The sequence below is a fragment of the Ursus americanus genome, chromosome 6, assembly GCF_024610735.1.
Source record: "Ursus americanus isolate L20-20 chromosome 6, mUrsAme1.1.p, whole genome shotgun sequence".
Taxonomy (NCBI): Eukaryota; Metazoa; Chordata; class Mammalia; order Carnivora; family Ursidae; genus Ursus; species Ursus americanus.
The window spans coordinates 22,318,610-22,333,106 of record NC_142132.1 but is presented as its reverse complement, the minus strand read 5'-3'; the positions used below and the strand labels follow the sequence as shown (position 1 = coordinate 22,333,106).

At 45.5% G+C, this 14,497-nt stretch overlaps 1 protein-coding gene across 4 annotated transcripts in view; it reads right to left on the bottom strand.

Annotated features, from left to right (window-relative positions):
- Positions 1-14,497, bottom strand: part of SORCS1 (sortilin related VPS10 domain containing receptor 1) — a 483,023-nt gene that overhangs the window by 37,088 nt on the left and 431,438 nt on the right. For all 4 annotated transcript variants that reach the window (XM_045803063.2, XM_087862723.1, XM_045803062.2 and 1 more), the window contains exons 19-21: positions 12,849-13,035; positions 5,118-5,251; positions 2,807-2,930 (exon numbers count right to left, since the gene is read on the bottom strand). In XM_045803063.2, the coding sequence (XP_045659019.2) occupies positions 2,807-2,930; positions 5,118-5,251; positions 12,849-13,035 (445 nt within the window). The remainder of the gene's footprint in view (positions 1-2,806; positions 2,931-5,117; positions 5,252-12,848; positions 13,036-14,497) is intronic.

Here is a 14,497-nt window from a genome sequence, read left to right as displayed (position 1 = left end):
CTTCTAGATATAAAATAAATAAATCACAGGGACATAATATACAGGATGGTGACTGTAGTTATTACTACTGCACTGTATATTTGAAAATTGGTAAGAGAGTAGATCTTAAAAGTTCTCATCACAAGGGAAAAAAGAATTGTAACTACATACAGGGCTGGAGGGTCACCAGGCTTGTGGTGATATTTCACAATATGTACAAACACTGAATCATTATGTTGTATCCCTGAGACTAATATAATGCTGTATGTCAATTATATCTCAATAAAGAATAAGATTGATATACTATTGTCATGTATACTATGAGAACAGGGAGGAAAGGAAACAAAGGGGAAGGGGAAAGGAAGGAAAGGTAAGGGAGGAAGGAAGAAAGGCCCTCTGTCCCCGGGAGGGTAGGAGCCCAATTTCCATAAGCACCAATTAATAAGCACAGATGGCCTAATCACTGCGATAATCCTCTCAATCCCCCCAGTACTTTTCCACTAGGTCATCCCAGCGTTTAAAAATATTCGACCTTTATTTTAGTTGAGCTCAATCTTGCCTGTTGAACTCTGTGTGATACAATTTGTCTTTAACAGGTCACATGTGTCATTAAAAATTTCTAGTACTATATATGAAACTCTGACACTTCACCTAACTGAAGACAAATTAAGGATGTTTGCTCAGAAATTTGGTTAGGGGCGGGAAGACCACTTCCTGCTCAAGCTTTGGATGAAGAGACCGTTTCCAGTGAAGGTAACTCTTTGGATGGAGAGTGATCCACTCTTGGATGAGACCTTGCAAGACATTTTAGGAAGAGAAATAACAGCCTGGTGAGGGTGTGCAAGGTGGTTAGAGACAGTCCCTTTGGATTCAATTCCTAGGCTCTGTTTATTATAGTTATCTCATATTTTCTCTTTTGTAAAATAGGAATAAATATAGCATATTTCCCATAAGTCTGCTCAGAGGATTCAAGAAAACATCACATTTATCAAGTGCTTAGAACAGATGCTGGTAAGGGCTTTGTCAGTGTTAATTTCTACCACTACCATCGCTGTTATTACTATTACTGGAGCTGTCGCAGAAGAGCAGAACGACTTCATACCAGTGATTTCCCACTTCTGAGATACAGTTCCAATCTGTGAGATGATAGGATGGGCCACATAAGCCCCCAAACCTTCTAGGTTTAACATTCTCTCTGTGGTTTTGATGAGGCTGCTGATTGGCTTAACCAAGAGGACACGTGTTGGGAGTCATGGGTCAGTGCCCATCAGCGACACCCATGACATCCAGGAATGAGAGAGAGGAGAGAGATCTTCATGTGGAACAGCCATGAGAGCTGGTTAGTTGGGTAATTTCAGAGCATGGGCCCTGGGTCTAGATTGGCTGGGTTAGAAGCCCAGCTCCACCACATACGAGCTGGGGCAAGCTACCCGCCCTGCTGAAGGAATGAGAGTAATAACATCACCTACCCTATGCTAGGGTTGTCGCGAGGATTCAGTGCATTCTCAGAGTAAGAAAGGAGATGCAGAAGGAAAGAGAAGCAAAAGCTCTCCTCCATTTTGGCCATCTGGCTGAGAGGTCTCCTCATGATGAGACCTTGTTAGGAAAACTGCAGCCGTGGTTTGCTTTCACTTACTGTTCGGGCTTCTCAAGCCTCTTGCAGGGGGTGGGGGGTGGGAGCGGTGGGCAGGGGATAGGAGGAGGGAGGAAACGTTATGAATCTAATACCTGGGCATGTGAGGAATAGTGTCCTCGGACTTGTTCAAAATTCCTTACAAATTACTTTTTGAACTTGAAGTTCAAGTTGGCAAGATGAGAAATGAAAAGCAGAACCTGAATCAGAACCAACTAATTCTGGGACTGGGGCAACTGATGTTATTTGGACCACTAGCTAGTTTCTCTCGGTCTCTCTCTCTGTCTCAACCTTGGTCTCACCCTCCTTCCCTTTTGCTCTCTCTCTGTACAGCATTTACCTTTCCTATCTTTCTTTAAATTCTTTTTTTTTTAATTTTAATTTTCCATGACGCATATGTACCACTTTGATATTAACAATACACTTCACATTTTTATCACCCACTAATAACACTCAGTGCATACCTGACTATCTTTCTGTGCAGACAAAAATTACCAAAATGAGATCAATTTGTATAAACTGTTTTTAATCTCCCATTTCAGTCAGTGATCCTACCTTTCCACTTCAGTAAATTTTCATTCCGTGCAATACTGACTATATTCAACTTCCCAACTGATTAGAAGATTGTTCGGTACAGTTGTTTGTTCAAACTAATATCCAATCTAGGACGATACACGGCATCTGCTTGTTGGGCCCTTCATTGCCTTTAATGCAGTATAGTTGTTTTTTTTTTTTTTTTTTGATGTTACATATTTGAGGAAGAGATTTTCAGAATATAGATATTGGTAGAGTGTTCTTAATAATCAAGACTCTTAAAGTGGAACTTTAAAAAATGCCTCAATATTAACTATTTTCTTTTATAATGGGTTCTCGTTATTCAAACACCTCCAAAATACCAAATGGAATGAATTAGCTTTACGTGTAATGAAGCCCATTCTATCCCACTTCAGGTGAGTGAGTGCAGAAGAGCCACTTTCAGAACACAAACCGATAAATGCTCCCCGGGTCTTGTGGCCATAACTGTGCAGGTGAACCACATCACCCTCAGAGGAGGAGACCAGACCCGACTCAGCTCTTTCTCCACCACTACCCTTTGTTCTCTGGGTAGAGGCCGAGCGGCCTCTGGTTGCCAACAATCGCACTGCCTCCCCTGAGCTTGGGGCCGGCAAGGGGTGCATGCACACAGGCACTCACCGTACACCGCGATGGTCTTCGTGTCTTGCAGGATGGCATTCCCAGCTGAGACCTGCACTGTGATGGTGTTCATCCCTTCAGAAGTAAACCTGAATGATATGCTTCCCTCCAAGGTGATCAGAGGCTGAAATAGGTGAGGGCACAGAGTGGGGGGACAACTGGTCAGTCACCAATGAGACAGCCACTAGCTCTGAGCCACCAACAAGCCACTTAAATCAGCACAGGCTCTTCTGGGTGTGCCCCCGTGTAACTGGCTCCATCTGCTTCCCCATCATCTCAAGTCTGGGCCAGTAAGGAGCTATTAGAGCCATGACTCCAAGTGACTCTGCCCATTCCCTGTGGCTGTTACACCTCTCTGGTGTCATTCTGATTTAGGGCTGCGGAGATCGATAGGTCTTGCTGGTGGGACAGATCTCTCTATCTGCAACCTACTCATGACAGGCAGGTCTCTTAATACTAAGAAGTACTCAAATCGGACCCAAACTGGCAACTCATATTAATCCAGGTGTAGGCAGCAGTCACTGAAAATCTCTAAGCTTCCAGTGGTTCATCTCCAGGGTGTACAATTCATAGAATATTACAATGGAACACAGCAATCATGGACACCAAAACTGTCCTCGTTAGACTGGAGTGGCCTTGTGTGGCTTGGCTCCTCTGAGAAGCCCTATCAGCAGTTTCTGGAAGTAGCTGCTATGGAAACAAGTACTAATTGGACAGTGGTTGGAGGACTGAAAAAAAATACATAATTTGGAGTAGTGCCTGTGATATAATCGGACGCCGGGGTCCTGGAGGAAAAGATGATAAGCCTATTGACCTCCCTCAACTCATTCCACACAAACACTCCTTTCCTGTCTTTTCTTAATTAATTTAAAAATCGAAATTCATGTAACCAACTCCCTGTACAGCAGAGGGAAGACTAACGCCCAGCATAAGAAGCCTACTCAATGTAATCCATTGAGAATTTGGTTTTCTGCTGTCCGGTTAAGAAATATTAAGAAAAGGAGGCACAGAAGGAAGTTGTTTAGTACACTCACCTTCCAGCACTAGCTTCTAGGCAAATAACTTCGATTTTTCCTTTGCCACTGTGAGTAGTGGGCCCAATTTAGGCCACATTTACATGCACAGTTTCAGAACAAATAGAAGAAAAGCTTCTTTTCAGAGGAGTTGAATTAGCAGTAGAGGTGAGAGTTTCTATCCCCTGCCAGGCATGGGGTCTGGGGTCAGGAGAGGTTTCCTCCCTGGGCCTGTGCAAAATTATGCCTCCAGTTAAAGCCAACACTCAGCTCTGGGGCAGAAAGAGATTTGTGTGGGAATAAGACGCTCTCTATTTGAAGAGCAGTCACCAAGTGCAAGAGAGTGGCTCTGCGGGAGGAAGATGGAGCTTTCTCATCCTGAGCCGCTCATGCCAGTGCCCTTTGGGGAGGCCTTCGCCCGGACAGCCTTAAGTGACATTTGGAAGCAAACTAATCTCTGAGAATGGAGGAAGTTCAAAACGGAGCTTGCAGCCTGGTATCAGGGGAAGGAACATTCACGTGGGCGTGTGAAAGCCTTGGATCTGGCCTCCATGTGAAGCAGCTGAACGAGGTGGGAGGAAACCCCTTCATGTGTGTCCTCCTGACTTTTTCATCTGTAAAATGAAGGCCTTAGAGTAAATGAGGTTTAAGGTCTCTGCTGGTTTTAACGTTGCTGCTGGCTTTTCATCAGAGGGCATGTTTTGGGAAAACGTAAAGAGTAAAGCTGAGAGAAAGGAGTGGCCACATCTGATTCAGGGGGAGGAGGCCATCCGGGGGCTGGGTTGTAGTAAGTAGTTGTTGCTTTCGACTGTCTGGTATCTACTGGGTTTTTGTTTTGTTTTTCCTTTTGGGGACCACTTTCCCCCTTCGCTTGGACCATGTGGTTCCAAGGAGGCTGACTTCATCACCTCTCTTTCTACCCCGAGCACTGGGAAGCCTTGGTCAATAATACTCCATTCTGGGACTCTGATTAGAACTTGTATGAAAGTTTATTTTCTCTGCTAAGCTATGAGAGCATAAAGCTCAGGCTGCCGCTAAGGCCTCTGCAAAGCGAAGACCAGCTGGAGAAGAAGGCTAATGTAGAGGAAGGCCGGGATGAGGGGTAGGGGTGGCGTGGTGAGAGAGAGGCAGAGGGACGGAGGGACACGCTGACGAGATCACTGGAGCACTATAAGCCTGCTGTCCTGGAAGCTACGACTACTCCCAGACTCCTGAGTCACCTAAGCCCTTTCCCTTCCTTTTCCCTCCAGCCCGTCTGGGCTGAGCTGCCACTAGATCCTGCTGGAAGGCTGACCTACCTCCGTGTTGTTTCCGTACCACCACACGTAAGTGAGGGTGCCCACTTGGCTGGGCCACAGCACTGCCGTTGCGTTGACCTCTTTGTTCTTTGTGGTGACAAAGGGAAGAGACAGGTGTACGTGCTCCAGGGGACCTGAGGCACAAGAGAAAAGACGAGGCATAAAGAAGGAAGAGCTTTCCCTGCTTCACCTTCCCTGCTCTGAAGAGAATACATGTTCATTCTGGAAGCCTCCAAAACATCACAGTCATCCTCCCTGAGGAAAGTGCTGAGGGCCTTTCCCTACTTCAGAGAAAAGACATATTGTGACCCATTGTATCTCCATATTTTCCATTTACTGATATTTCTTCCAGGCCTAAAACCTGAGTTATTCATGTGTAAAACTTTAAAAATTTACAAGTAATTTTTGAATTCCTTAAATGAAGAGGCATAATATGAGGAATCACAGGAAGACATGGAGTCTTTCCAAGAGGTCATATCTGTGGTGTAAACCAGGATGATGAAAACCTCACGGACTCCTGTGCAAGGCAGCGGGGGCGGGGGGTGGTGGTGTGGCACAAATCCCCAAACCATTCTAGATGTAATTTTTCTTGACTCTTTGTTGGGATTTTCAAGCTCTGTATACGTGTTAATCTGTGTGTTTGTGTGTGAGAGCGTGTGGAAGTATCTCTCTGCAGGAGTATATGCAACGCCACCCGCTTCAAACTGGTGCTGAGTTCAGCTTGTCCAGGGTCAAGTACGCATGAGCAGGGAGAGAGAGAGCTCTGTGGTTCTCAGGATGCGCTCAACTAAAAAAGGGGATGATTCTACCTATGGAGGTCCATTACACAGAAGCCTTGATCGGATGCATAAACCCACAAAGCTATGAGGACCCTCTTCAGAGAGAACCAGTAGGGCCCTTTCTCTGACTCCTGGTCTTCCCTCTGAACCAGTAGGGCCCTTCCTCTGACCCCTGGTCTTCCCTCTGAGTCACTTCTAGGCAAAATGCAGTTTCCTCTGAGGTGACCGTGGCAAAAATCTGTCATCCCATCATTCCATGAGGCAGAGAAGAAAGTGGTACCTTTCCACCTGGTTTAATCACCACTTCTTCTGCTCGATCTTTAAATGGGTTTCCTACGGTACTGACTTTGGCCTTTTTCCTCTCCATGTACTGTTCTGCCGAGTAATATCACCCACACCCTGACCTTCTACTATGAAGTACAGGCTTAGAACTCAAAAACCACCTACTTGACTCGGGACTCAATTAGGAGCCAGATGTTCCTAAGAAATTCATTATTTGCCTCCTGCCCCTATTCTCTATTCTCCATGTCTTCATGAATGGAAACCAATGTTTACCAATCTCTCAGCGAGAGCTCCCCTCGCTATCCCCAATCCTTCCCTGGCTCATACAGTTGGACTGTCATGAGCCATACCAATCTTCCTGCCTCCAATCCGCCCCCAAGCTAATCCACCTTCCTGCTCTATGTGTTCAGTGCCTGGCTTCCTCAGTAATGATAAGTTGCACCAAGTGCCAGGGTCCTCAGCACCCAGAATAAAACAGATACCCCAGGGTCAGGGTGGAGCAAGTGCAAAGATCTTGAGGGGGACACGGTTCTCCATGTTTGCAGAATAGAAAGAAAGCCCAAGTGGCTGCAGTAGCGAGATGGAGGGAAACAGTGGGAGCCAATGAAATCTAAGAAGGATTCAGGACACAAAGCATATTGTTTTCTAGGCTCTGAAGTATGCATATATGTGTTTATAAGAGTCTTACACGTATGCACATTATACATTCATACAACGTATGGCAATGACTATGTATCTTCTCACACTACGGACTGTTGTGAGAGTGATTTTTCTAGAAAGCCAAGTTGATTAGGCTACTCACTTGTTTGAAATTAAAATTCCCATTACCTAATAATGATGATGACAGTTAACACATATTGATCTAAAATTTGTGAGACAGAGAACACAGGCTGCAAACTTTTGGAGGGTAAGAGTCTTTCATATTTTTCTTTGTATAGAAAGACTAGCATAGTTCTTGAGATGTAGCAGATAATCGAATGTTCGTTGGGTAGGTGAACAGATGATGCAATTTCTTATTTCTGCTTTTGTCTATGCTTCTCTTTCTTTAGAGAATTAGAGGCTTGGTTACCAGCATACAGAATAGAATTGATTTTCTGGCTTATAAGCCATATGATAAGACTTAGTTGTTCCTAAGTCAGAACGGTTCAATGTGCTAACAAAAGGGCAGCATCTACTGAGTGATGACCACGTGCCACACATTCTGCTAATGACTCTTTTCATTCTCATTTGCTCCTCACAACAACCTCATAAAGTAGGTGCTACTATCATTTCCATCTATGAACAGAGGACAATGACTTTCCCAAGGTCACGTGCTAGGAAACATCATTTCCAGGGTGTGAGCCAAAGCAGTTTGCGTTTAAAGCCCATGCTCTGGCCAGCTGACAAATGCTCAAAAAGATCTCTCCCACCTTCACAAAACAGCTATTCAGAGTCAGTATCTACCCATCCCTTAGTTGGTCTGAGGGTTGTGGGTTATTGTTAATCTGTTTAACAGTATCTACCCAACCCTTAAATACACCCCAGGTGCTGGCAAGCGCACTCACACATGCTCTCATTTCTTACATGGCTCTGCTGTTCCCTATCACTCGGTTTGCTCCAGCAGGTCCTGCCCTGTTCTGCCCCGAGGACTCGGTGTAGACATCTCTCTCAGGGCACCTGCCAGCCTTCGAGTCTCAGTTCCAGTGACCAGGCTTCTGGAATGTTCTTCCTAATGCCCCTGATTGGAGGTGAATGACTCAGCTAGAACACAAGGACTAGATAAGCTCTCTTAACCATGCCGCTTCTATCCTAAAGGGGTCCATTTTCTGTATCTCACATATGAGTACTGAATATTTTTTAAAAGTCAGACCATCCAAGTAAGGATGGCATCAGTGTGTCCTGTTAATGGCAAAAATGGAATCTTCTTTGTGAAATGTGGTCATTAATTCATTCAACAGCTTCAGAGGGCTGCCACATGTCAGGCATTATTCTAGGTGCTGGGGACACCTGCTACTTGCTGGCGCTCATGTCTTATTGGGGGAGGCGGGCACTGAACACATAAAGCAGGGGTAGGTGGTAGAGTGCTGTTTTTGTCTCTTAGAAGAAATGACATGTGAGCAGTGACCTGAAGAAAGTGAAGGAGTGCACCACATACTCCTGGTGATGCTCCAGGGTGAGGGCAGGGCAAGTGCAAAGATCTCGAGGAGGAGGTTTGCTTGCCATGTTTGAGGAACAGCAAGAAAGCCCAAGTGGCTGCAGGGGAGAAATGGAGGGAAAGAGTGGGAGCCAGCACACTGGCTTGTAGGCCCTAAAGCATGCCTATGTGTGTTCGTGTGAGTTCATTCTTGCATGTATACACATGACACATTCATTCAAATGTGCGCAATTTGCCTTTCATATTCCCACCCTGTTTTCATGTGTTGAACACACCTAGTTCCTGCTGTTCCAAAGCCTATCTTTTAAGCATCTCTTCTACGTACAGAGGGTGCAGTCTGCACTAAGCGAGCTGCGGAGGTAACACTCCAGCCCTTGGAGGCTCCCAGCTGGCTGGCTGCACGAAATCCAGAGCTGAACAAGCGGGCAGATGTGGCTCCATCAGACAGGTGCCTGTGATGCACAAAAGGGACGGCAGGTGGCGCTGCATCACTCCGTATGAATCTTCCTGGCAAGGTGGGTGAGGGAACTGGGAAATTACTTGTGTGAATTGGGTCTCCCTCTTTTCTTGTTTAGCCCTAATGTGCTACAGAAAGCAGCTGATGTTTGTAAGGCTGAACATCGTGTGTGTGTGCGTGTGTGTGTGTGTGTGTGCACGTGCATGCACACATGCAATGATTGCTCTGGACTGCCTCTGCCATTTGTTTTAGAGACCCCATCTGACCACCAAATTAAATACTGTGTATGCATTACATTGCTGTTTGTCTGAAATGTTAAAAATCCTCCAGAAGAAATAAAAGTAGTTCAAAGTATAAAGATGAGATACTAAAACACAATTCCTGAAACTTCAATGTGCATAAGGATAATACTGAATCTGTTCAAGGCAGATTATGATGCATACTTTTAGGAATTCCAATATAGCAGGTCTGGGATGAGGCCTAGGACACTATATTTTTATCATGTAATTCTGGGGCAGGTGACCTGTTAAACCACACTTTACAAAACTCAAGTCTGACATTTGCTGGTCAATAAAATAATCACGTGAAAAGTTGCAAAGCTGCGTAGGTTTTCAAGAAAATGATCACTTTACCCTAAGATAGGCACAAAAAGACATCTGAAAAGGCACCTACATACAGAGGTAGTTGGAGAGATTTGGGAAGAACTAGAAAACCTGTCTCTCTCTCTCCTTTTTTTTTTTTTTTTGGTAACCTCCCATTCTGCAAATCTGCACAGCTTTCAGTGACTTTTTTTCTGCAAGAATGGCTGAGATGGGAGAGTTTTCTGAGCAGAAATCTGCATGTCCTCTAAATTCTACCCCCTGCCCCGCCAGCTGAAGGCAACGCTGGCTGCACCACATGTCTCGTTAGTTCGCAAACTAGCAGAGCACAGTAAATCCTATCCCCAAGGACTTTCCAACCGTCAGGCTACAACAGATTACCCAGCCTCCCAGCGAGAACGGCTGGCCCACTCCTGGGAACATTAGCGCAGGCACATCATCTCCATTTGTTTCTGATGACCTTTACAAATCCATATTAAAAGAACAAAAACAAAACAAAGCCCTCTGATTTGAGGATCAAATCTCCTTTCTGACCTGGAGAGTAGACAGAGTATGCCATCAAGTCAGGCAGTGGGGGAGAATTCCAGGCAGAGCGGAGGGGTATTGGTGACAGGGGCAGAGGGTGGGCTTGGAAACTGGGCTAAGAGTTTCTGCTCCGAACCCACTAAGTAGAAACACACGTGCTACTTTGCGATGATGGAGAAGCAAGCCTTACCAGCTGACAGATCACAGCATATTTTACTTGACGGAACCTCTGAGAAACAAGATGTGCGTTCCTCATGTGAAGAGGAGAAAACCTAGGCTCAGAGAAATGGAGTGACTTGGCCAGGAGTTCAGGCCAGCATCTGCGCCTAACCACTCCTAACCCAGGCCAGGGTGTGTGTGTTTGTTCTACGGAGAATACACCCCTGCCCCCACCCCCACCCCAAGACCCCGGGACTGTAGCACCAAAAACTGCCATGATCCCCTTCAGGTTTAAGATTTGGGGGAGGGCTGATCAATTCTGGTCTTGTTCTGACTTCTTCTTAGTGTAAAATAGTGTCAAAGAGAAAGTCCTCCAACCTTTGCTTTCTCCATCGGAAAGACATGCCTGTCACGGCAGAGGAGTCAGGCAAGACAGTCCTGCTTCAATACAGTCAGTACGACAGAGTTAATTCTTATGCCCACGGTCAGGCTTAGAAAGGGGCTCCATTATATGAGGTACGCTTATCCAAACACTGAACCCAAGATGAGCCTAACAAAATTAAAATCAGAGCACAAAACTTCCCTTACAAATCATCTGCCACTAAGGGGAAAGTCACACTGCTGAGCCACTCAACTAGGCTAACAAGGGGAAAAAAAGTGAACAAAGAAGGTTCCTTCTTTAGAAGTCCTGGCTTTAGCGACCTTTGATCTCTGTACTGTTCTCCTTCCCAGGGTTGAGTAAACCTGGCAGAGGGCCAGGGCAGGGAGCTAGCCTCAAGGGATATGATCCTTTTTCGGGGCGAGGACGAATCCACAGGGTGACCAGAAGGGCAAGGAACGGATGATCTATGGGAAAGGCTGAGACACGGAGCCCGAAAAGCTGCAGAATTTGAAATCGGTATTCACACGTGCTTAGAGTGTGGTAGACGTTTCATCCCTATACAAGATAGGGACTAAAATTGCTGTAATTCTTCAGGAGTGCAGCTTTCAAACAAAAACCCTCCCCTTACAGAATAAGCCACGGAAAGCGACAGGCTTCTAGGCAGGCAGCCATTCTCAGCCAATGCTCTGGCGATTGCGTCGTAAGTTAGTTTTGCTACCAATAACCAACGTCTGTGATGTATTTCTGAGAGATTTTCTGACCATTCCTTAGCAAGGAAGATTATTTCTTAGTAAGAGGCAACTCCGGAAAGTCCATAAGGACAGTCTGGTGCAGGGAGGGGCTGCCACGGCGTCAGCAGGACGGGAGCCTCTGAAATGTGCCTTGAACCTATGCAGTTGTATAGCGAGGTGCTCACCCTCCTTTGGGACAATCTGCAAAGGAGTGGAGGGGACAAGGGCTGCTGGAGACAAGTCCCATCACTGACGGCACTGACAATGACCTCGGGGATCAAAAGCTGGCACTCCAGAGACGGGTAGACGTGAGTCCAAAGCGTGGCTTTGCCAGATAGCAGGTCTGCGATTTCAAATACATTATTCAAGCTCTCTGGCCCCCACTGTTTTTTGTAAAGAAGGGTTTCTAATAGTGCCTACTTCATCAGGTTGTTTTGAGAAGGGAGATCATACATGCAAAGAGCTTGCTTAGCACAAGGCTTGGCGCATAGCGATTGCTTAATAGACTTTAGCTGAAAAAAGGCAGGAGGAGTGTGCAGACTGGGACTCTTGTAAAACTTTGCTTGAATCCAAAGAAGGGAGGATGTGTTTATTCAAAGCACCTTTGTCATGAGTGTGTGGGAGAGAAAGTTCAAGAATCATTGATACTGCAGGAATCCTCAGAAATGAACAATCACCCTGGGAATCCCTAAATAGTCTTGTCCTCCCCCTGGACCACAGCAGCTTAAGAAAAGAGGCTTCTAGTTGATATATTCTATACTCAGTTCAGTGCGCAAGAGGCAGGTGGGAGGCATGGAATACTGCCCAGCCTTAACGCTCTTGGCCTAGAATTTAGAATTAATTTGGACAAGGCCATTCGTAAAAGGAGTTGCTTTTGTTTTAGAAGGCCAGCACCTCATCCATTAGGTCACTGGGGCTTCACGGAGCTACTTTCATTTTAAAGCAAAGCATTTCTGTAGCAACCCAAACACGTCCTCAGCCTGTTTGGGGATACCCACACACCTGCCACCAGAGGCGTTCATGGCACACGTTTGTCCTACACACAACTTAGGAGCTGTCGTGACCTCATCATACTTAGTACACCTTCACGCTCCTCCATGGGACAAATGCTTCAACACTTCTTGGAACTACTTCTCAATGCAGCTCTTTCCCTCCCTTGACACCACCTTCCATCTAACACCAAACATCGCAGATAAAAGCCCAGAAACACTTTTAAAAAAGGAGCAAAAGTCTAAAAGCATAAATAACAGTGAGACGTATCATGGGCGGAGAAGAATAATCAGATGGGGAGAGATTCCATCACTTGTGCTAATTCTCAATGTGTTAGATTGAGCCGTACGTGGGAATAGTTTTTAAACGTTTCTGACTAAAAAACAAACAGAAGGCAAACTCCTACGCAATCGAAGAGCTGGGCCCAGGCGCCAACACAGGGGAGCTGTCTCGGAGGCGCCTGCCAGAGGCACGGTAAGGGCACGGGGAACAAATACAAGCAACACCAAGTCTAGGGTATTCAAGCTCCACACCCTGATCTCTTTACTTTCTCCCCACTCAGCTCTCTTTGTTCTCCTTCCCTGTCCCTTAAAGATCACTGGTGAGCTGCTTCTGGACAGGAAACTCTGGGTTATACTTTACAAGGACATAACATTTGAAATATGTCATAAACCAACAACAGTAATAACATACAAGTTACATGTAAGTACAGGACGGCGCTGTCAGAGCCCAGACTGTTGTCCACCTGCACGGTCACTCGGAAAATGCCCACGTTGTGATAGACGTGTTTGATCCCATCTTCCATGGAGCTGAGGTTGACGTAAGACACTGCGATGCCATCACCGAAGTCCACTTGGATGAGTGTCCTCTGGACGTCACCCTGAAAAACAGCCCCCCATCAGAGAAGGGGGGTCGGTGCTTGCTGCCTCTGCTCCAGGGGCTGGGGCTTGTCGCCGTCCCTGGCTCAGGGCTAGCGGCAGACTCCCTCCTACAGCTGGGAGCATCTGTCTGCGTTCCACAGAATCCCTGTGACATTCCCCGGCAGACGGGAGCTTACCAGGATGGACGTTCTCCAAATCTGAAGGGCACCGACCACCAGACGTTTCAAGGTTTGGAAAACTAAGTGTTTGATGATCAGCTCCAACTTGATACTCAGTTTCTCTGAGGGATCTGTTCATACCCTTATCATCCCCATGAATAAAAGGTGCACACACACACCTTTCAAGATTCAGCCTACCTGACATGGTTACAGACCTCTTTCCGTGTGTTCAGGACCCCCGAGTTCCCTTCTTATCCCTGGTTCCCTAACCATGTTAGAGGAAGGATAAAAGACACCTTGTCTCATACCTGACAGATAGGACATTGGGCTCAGCGCTATTATTATTTAAGATAATGATGGTTAATTCTTTTATACTTCAGTATTCTGTGCTATAAAAATGATATCATTTTATTCTTCACAGAATCTTAGCTGGGAGAGAAAAACAGGCCACAGTTGTTCATTTTACTGGTAGGGAAGCTGAGGTCAAGAAAGATTTAATTATCTGTTCAAGGTTAACACAGCTAGTTAGCAGCAGACCTAGGACTTGACCCCATGTCTGTGGACTTGCGTGTCATTCATTATAGGTCGTGAAGCACAGCTGGCTCCTCGGGCTTGAATCCCAGGGTGCCATTAACAAGCTGCATGACTTCATCCAAGTCATTCAGCCTCCTTGGGTCTCGGTTACCTCATCTATGAAATGGGCATAATAATATCTTACCTGTCTTCACCCGAAGGGTCATTGTAAGACATGTGAGTTAATTAGTCCTCTGTAAAATTTTGGACCAAATCACAGCTGTCAAAACCACGCAGCTGTGAAGGGCACGCAATCCCCCTTTTACAGCTGGATTAGAATCATACAAATCCAAATTCCCAGTGGGAGGCAAGGAGAGGGAAGATAAAAGTTTGCTTTCTAAAATCCCATGCCTGTAAGAAAACACTTTTGGAATAACAGTAGAGATTCTTAAGGAACAAAGTTTCTTAGATAAAAACCAGCTTCCTTCCTGAATGCAGTCCATCCTTTATTAAGTTTTTCTTGTTTGTTTTGTTAGCTTGTCCCATTTTCAGGGAAAAAAGCTAAAAATAAAAAAAGGAAAAAAATGCAAAAAACCACACACACACACACACAAAAACCCTTTGAACTAAAAAAAAAAGTATTTTTGATTAAGTAAGGTTCATATGGTATCATATTTTTTGAAAAGGCCAAGTTTAAAATGCTGACATTTAAAAGATTAATTCACAGGGAAAGGAAAAGCAGTTCAAATCCTATGAATCTCTGTGACCTACTCTTCTGATCTATGCCCAG